At 37.7% G+C, this 7304-nt stretch overlaps 1 protein-coding gene across 1 annotated transcript in view; it reads left to right on the forward strand.

Annotated features, from left to right (window-relative positions):
* The window catches only part of PHF8 (PHD finger protein 8), a 213742-nt gene that overhangs the window by 195384 nt on the left and 11054 nt on the right, over nt 1-7304 (forward strand). The window contains exon 20 of the mRNA XM_006898883.1: nt 6155-6264. Coding sequence (XP_006898945.1) covers nt 6155-6264 — 110 coding nt within the window. The remainder of the gene's footprint in view (nt 1-6154; nt 6265-7304) is intronic.

Consider the following 7304-nt stretch of genomic DNA (forward strand, 5'->3'; position numbering starts at 1 on the left):
CATTCTTCTCAGAGTCAGCCACAGCTTGTTGTGATCCACACAGTCAAAAGCCTTTGCATAGTCAATGAAGCACAGATAGACATTCTTCTGGTATTTGCTTTCTGCCAAGATCCATCTAACATTAGCTATAATATCCCTAGCAGTCAGGAATTCAAAAGATGAATTGAACTGGGAAAATCTGCTGTCAGGGACCTCTCCAGAGTACTGAAAAGCCAACAGTGTCTCACTAGAGAATATGATGTGCCTAATCCAGGCCATGGTCTTCGCAATTACTTGCTATGCATCAGAGAGCTGAACAAGTACTGAGGATGACAGGAAAAGAATCGATGCCTTTGAGTTGTGGTGCTGGAGAACAATATTGAACATACCATGGACTGCCAAGATTATAAATGGATCTATCTTGGAGAGACTGAAACCAAGCTGCTCCTTGGAGGCAAGGATTTTGAATATCTGTCTCACATACTTTGGGCACGTGGCCAGGAAATATCAGTCCTTGGAGAAGGACATCATGCTTTACTGGGGCAATGTAATTAGGAGTGTAGGAGTCAGTGAGACTGGCTCTGGCTAGAGCTTTTGTACATAGGGTCACTATGAGTCACACGCAATTCAGTGGCTTATAAGGACAAGAAGCAGAATTGGACAATAAAAAGGGAAGAACTCACTCTGCATTTCTCAAGCTGAGAGAACTGAAAACAAATTTAAACTTCAAGTTGCAATATTGAAAGATGCTATGGACAATATATTGAATGACCCAGGAAGCATCAAAGAAGATGGAGGGAATACACACAATTACTGAACCAAAAAGAACTGACTGATGCTGAAAAATTCCAGGAAGTACCATGAGAGAAGGAGCCAATGGCAATGAAGAAGGAAGTGGAAGCTGCATTGAAAAGCGTTGGCAAAAAAATAAGGCTCCAGGAATCAATGTGATACCAATTTACTAGTTTCAGTTAACAGATTCAGCCCTGGATGCACTCACCAGTCTATGCCAGGAAGAAGAGGTCCATATTTATTCACATTCCCAAGAAAGGTGATCCAACAGAATGTGGAAACTATCAAACAATATCATTAATATCATATAAAAGCAAACTACTGCTGAAGATAATTTAAAAAATGGCTAGAACAGTAGGGAACTGCCTGAAATTCAAGCAGGATTTAGAACAGGCCATGGCACCAGGGATGTCATAACTGATGTCAGGTGGATCCTGGCTGAAAGTAAAGAATACCAGATGAATGTCTTGTTTATGCTTTATTGACTATGCAAAGGCATTTGATTGAGAAGAATGGAAATCCAAAAGCACTTAATTGTGCTCACGCGAGATCTAGACTCGGAGGCTGTTGTTAGGACAGAGCAAGGGAACACTGTTGTTGTTATGTGCCGTTGAGTCACTTGCGACTCATAGCGACCCTATGTACAACAGCTCTAAACTCTGTCCTGTGCCAATCTCATTGTCTCCGACACACTCATCCCAATTGCCCCAGTCACCAAATCAATCCATCTTGCAGAGGGCCTTCCCCTCCTGTACCTGCCCTCCACCCTCCCAAGCATGATGTCTCTCTCCAAGGACCAGTCTCTCCTTACAACATGACCAAAGTATGTGAGACGAAGCCTCAGAATCCTTGCCTCCAAGGAGCAGCCAGATTTAACCCTCTCCAGGATGAATCTGTTTGTTTTCTTAGCAGTCCATGGCACCCTCAGCACTCTTCTCCAACACTAAAGCTCAAAAGCATCAATTCTCCTCTCCTCCATGGTCATTGTCCAGCTCTCTGATGCATAACAAGTGATTGCAAAGACCATGGCCTATACCAGATGCACCTTAGTCTCCAGAGATACACCGTTGCTCTTGAGTATTTTGGGAGGTCCCTAACAGCAGACTTTCCCATCGCAAAAAAACATGGTTTAAAATTAAGAAAGCAGTTTGTCAGGGTTGTATTCTCTCTCCATACCTATTCAATCTGTATGTTGAGCAAATTATTTGAGAAGCTAGACTTGACGAAGAGGAATGTGGCATCAGGATGGGAGGGAGACTCATCAATAACCTGCATTATGCAGATGACACAACCTTGCTTTCTGAAAGTGAGGAGGACTTGTTACATAAGCTCAAAGAATGTAGCCTTCAATATGGATTTTTGAGCATTGGTTCTTACCACTGGACTGATGAGCAACATCATGATAGATGGAGAAAAAAGTGAAAGTGTCAACAATATCATCTTACTTGGATCCATAATTAACATCCATGGTACCAGCAGTCAGGAAATCAGGAGACGTATTTCACTGGTAAAGTCTGAAAATTATTGAGGAGTAATGATGTCACTTTTTAGGAGTGAGGTTTGTCTGATTCAGGCCATGGCCTTTCTGATCAGTCCTTATGCATATGAGAGCTAGACAATGAATAAGGATGACAGATGAATTGATGACTTTGAGCTATGGTGTTGGAGAAGAATACTGAACATTCCATCGACTGCCAAAAGAACAATTATGTCTTGGAGAGAGTGCAGTTTGGAGGCAAAGATTGTGAGGCTTTGCCTCACATACCTCGAGTATGTTGATAGGAGGAGCTATTCCTTGGAGAAGGACAAAGTGCTCAGAGGTAGAAGGTCATCAAGGAAAAGAAAACCCTTGACCAGGAGGATTGACATGGGTGGCTGCCGCAATAGGCTCTATTTATATCAGGAAATGTGAGGATGGGACAGGGATCAGATATGTTGTTTATAGGGTCACTATGGGTCCTACCGGCAATATTTATGATTGAGGCAAGGAACTTCAAAACCACAAATTAAAAACTCCAGAGCTTTGAAAAAATTGCTTTTAATTATCAAATAAAAGTCTAATTTGCTGTGTACACTCACTAATATAAAACCAAAAGAAAATAGTATTTTTGTTAAAGATACCTTTTTCATTATTTAATATTATATTACCATTTATTAATGTAATTAATTAACCATAATGTCTCATCAACCTCTTTTATTGTATTGCCTTTACCCAACTTATTATTTCTTTTTACTCCCTTCTCTTTTACCTCCCATTCCTGTGTTTAATTAGATGGCAAATGGTTTCCTTAGCCTGGTAGGTAGGTATACTTTTCAAAAAAGCCAAATGGAAGACCAACTAACCCAAACCAATAGATTAAACTGTGGAATGGATTTTCTTTAGTTGATGTCCATGAACTTTGGGTTTTTGAATCTCCTACAATTGTATGTAAATTATATATAAATGCTTTCACATATATGTATTTCTCTAGAGAAAAAGCTAATAATTTTATCACATTTTCAACATGACCTACATTTTGAGTTCTTAAAAAAAAATAAGAAGCATTCAATTCAGTTATTCTATAATATTCAGGAATAAGACAAAGTTGCCCATATAGGCATCTCTATTTAGTATCCTTCCAAAAGTCCTGGCCACCATAATTAGGAATAAAACATAATATCAACTATAACTTTTGTGAAAAGATTCCAAGTTACTATAATATGAAGCACCTTAAGGGTAGAAATCTTGTTTATTTTTGCCCATCACTGTACCTAATTACTCACCATGCATCTACCTAGATGTTCAGTTACTATTTAATGAATTAAAACATTAATTCTGACAGGTTTTGTCAGGTTTGGGGAGGCGTCCATTTATGGAGGAATAACATTTTATAAGTTCTTGAAGTCCTTTGTTATCAACTCAACTCTGATTCACAGAAGCCCTGTAGGACAGAGTAGATCTGTCCCATAGGATTCCCAAGGCTATAAATATTAATGCAAGGCAGATTGTCACATTTCTCTCTCAGAGAATGACTGGTGGGTTTGAACCACCAACCCTTTTTTTATAACAGCCTAGTGTTTAACCAGTATGCCACCATCACCCATTAAGGATATCTCATCATAAATAACTTTAGTATGTGTCTCTCAGATTTCTTTTTCTTTAATAAACATAGTATTATATCTTACAAAGTATATTATTGCTATTAGATGACATGGAGTCAGATTTAACTCATAGTGACCTTATATACAATAGAATGAAACACTAGCTAGTGGTTTCCCATCTTCACAATCTACTGTGCTTACACCACTGTTACAACATCAATAGGAAAAAATATCAAAGAATTTTGGATCATAATTTTAAAGTTCTACACATACAAAATCATAGAGATTAATATAAAAAATGTCCAAATATTGATGACCCAAAATTTATATACTAGCATTTTGTTCAATTTGTTTCAAATAATTTTCATGTCATCTTTATCCTTCTGAGTTGCCAGTTCTAGTGTCTGCATGCTGTTTATATATAAGTTTTCTTTGTAATAATAACCATAGCTAGCCTACTAAGAAGTTTTTGAAATCTAGATCACTACCACCACCACCTTCTTTTTTTTTATATGGTGGCTTTTTATTTAGTAAAAAATAGAGAATAGTTAGAATAAAATCCCACATGTTTTATCATTTTATCATATATACTTCTGTGTGCATTTCTAAAAAAATGTGTGCACTTCACATAATCACAATCCTATTATCACACATGATGAAATTAACCATAATTCCTTGATTGCTTTATTAACAAGTTCATAATCAGTTCTCCTTAATTGTCTAACAGAAAAATAAAGTGATATATTTACAGTTGGTTTGTTTAAATAAGAATCTAAACAAGGTCCACATGGCATTGGTTGTTGTGCCTTTTGAATCTCTCTTAATTCAGAGAATTATTTACTGTATCAATGTCCTATACTGTGTCTCACCTTTTAGATTTTTCTATTTACATATTTTGGGCATGTTGGTAGGAGGGGCTATTCCTTGGAGAATATGTTGCTAGATCGGCGAAGGACAGGAAGACCCTCAACCAAGTAGATTGACACAGTGACTGCTGCAGTGGGCCTATCTTTTATGTCAGGAAGTGTAAGGATGGCACAGGATTAGAGCAGGGTTCTGATCTTTTGTTCATAGGGTTACTATAAGTTGTATTCAACTCAAAGGCACCTAACAACAATTTATTTCTTTATGATTCTTTTTGAAGAAACATATGTCTTTTAGATTATTTGGTTGTTGTCTTCTGCTGTCACTTAACTTATTCCTCTGACCCTAAAAACTGGAATTATTATCAAAGAATTGCTTGATTTGGAGTCTTTAGAAAAACTACTTCCAAATGATGCTATAAGTTTCCTCTTTCATTTGGTGACATATGAAGTTGAATTGCCCCACTATTAAGTTAAATACTTAAAGGTGATGATCCTCTGATCTCACTATTATAAAATTAGATTTTTCTTCTTGAATCTAGAAAATTATCTCAGAGGCAAACTTGTGATTTTCTAATTATATCCTTCCTTTTACATTTATTAACTGGCATTAGAGCTTATTCCGCCAACTGAGATTGTTTGGTTATTTGAAATATCCTTCTTAATAAAAAATCAAAATAAATATTTATTGATTCAAAGTTGTTAATGAAGTAAAAAGGGATTATAGGGAAATAAAGTCTTCTTCTGGAGCTCATAGCCTAATTGGTGGGGGTGGGGAATAACACACATCAATATTAGAGAGTAAAAGAATGTGGCATGTGATATATCTCAAGTGACTTATATAGATCATAAGTTTAGCAAAGAGAGATGATGTGAGCCAAAAAGGTTCTAAAGGTTTTGTATAGAATTATTTCAAGGATACCAAGTTTTTTAGTTGGTGACTGAAAGAGCACTCTAGACAGTGTGGATGGTGAGGCTAAAGACACAGGAGAAGAAAGGGTGTGAGTAAATTGGAATAAATTAAGGCGTCTGGAGAGGCTATAGATGTTGGTATAGAAATAAGATGGGGAGATGGGGGTAAGTAGGCTAGGAGCAGGACATAGAAATGCCGTTTTAGGGAGAATACTTTTGATCCTTTCTCCAGTGTGTGCTTTAGGCATTTATGGATTAGCTTTTTATCTACAGAACGCAAGAGCTGGCTTTTTTTTTAAAATTTAGTTTGTTTATTTTTCATTTCAATGAACATCTACAGAGATTTTGGAATTCCATTCATTCATTGTTGCACCCTTCTAAGAGCTGGCTTTTTAAAAAAACTAGAAGCAAAAAGACCAATCAAACCACCTTTCAGGGAAATAAGGAAAATAGTTGACATTCAGATAAATTTTTTTCAGCTAGACAAGAAAGAGAGTGATACCTTCTCATTCTTTTTCCTTTGGCAGCCCGTGTGACACCAACCCTACCAAAGCAGGACCGTCCTGTGCGTGAGGGGACCCGGGTTGCCTCTATTGAGACAGGCTTGGCTGCCGCAGCTGCAAAGCTAGCCCAGCAGGTATGTACTAGCACCATAGGCACTTGACTTATCTCAGCTTGACTTAGAACCTCAAAACTCAGATCTTCAGGCTGATGCTTCCACAGATTACACAGTAGGTATGGTTTAGGATCAAAGAAAATATGCATGGGGCCAGAGCAAGACTTGTATCCTTGGATGAGAACATTTGCCTTCCCTTGAAGTTTCAATCATGTTGTAACCTGTGTAATATACTCAGTCACTCTCAAAGCAGTTAGAAGTGAATCTTCACATTTTCCCCCTCTCAGTATTCCCTTAGCTCCTTATATCACCTCTTGCAGCTTAGGTATTTATTGAGCATCTGCTGTAAGCTAGATGCTTCCATTTATAGTGTCTCATGTATAGGCCCAATAGCCCTGTTCAGAAGGTAGAATTTTCACCATTTAACAGGTGAAGAAAATGAGACTCTTTGAGTTGTTCATGATAATACAGTCACTAAATTGAGGAGGCAAGATTCAAACTTCTAACTTCCAACTTCAGATTTCATGTTATTTGCTATTTAAAGAAAATGGTTACATATTTATATAATTCAGTAAACCTGCACTGTAATCCCTAAATCAGGCCGTATAAATCCACCAGCTGCTTCACAGGAGAAAGATGAGCAGTCTCCTCCCATGTAATTTACTACTTCTGGAAACCCGCTCAAAGGTCAGCTGTGAGTTGATACACAACAACAGCAATCCTATTTCAATAGAAGTTAATAGAATTATACTGCATTAAAACAGATGAGGGAGAGAACAGTTTAAAAGCGATATATGATAGGGTATTAAGGTTATCACTAGAGTCCAGAATGAAGGTTGCATAGTGGAGTGTACTCGGGGCAGGGGCAGGGGCAGGGGGATTGTATAGGAATGAAGGAATTTTACTTTCAAAGAGAAGAGTAAACTGGAGGGGAGGGGTGGGCAGGGAGAAAAGTGAAACAATATGTTGTTGTTGTTGTTGTTGTTATGTGCCATCGAGTCGTTTCCGACTCATAGCGACCCTATGCACAACAGCTCTAAACCCTGCTCTGTCCTGCGCCA

The sequence above is a fragment of the Elephantulus edwardii genome, unplaced genomic scaffold, assembly GCF_000299155.1.
Source record: "Elephantulus edwardii isolate Elephantulus edwardi_28Jun2011 unplaced genomic scaffold, EleEdw1.0 scaffold00239, whole genome shotgun sequence".
NCBI classification, from domain to species: domain Eukaryota; kingdom Metazoa; phylum Chordata; class Mammalia; order Macroscelidea; family Macroscelididae; genus Elephantulus; species Elephantulus edwardii.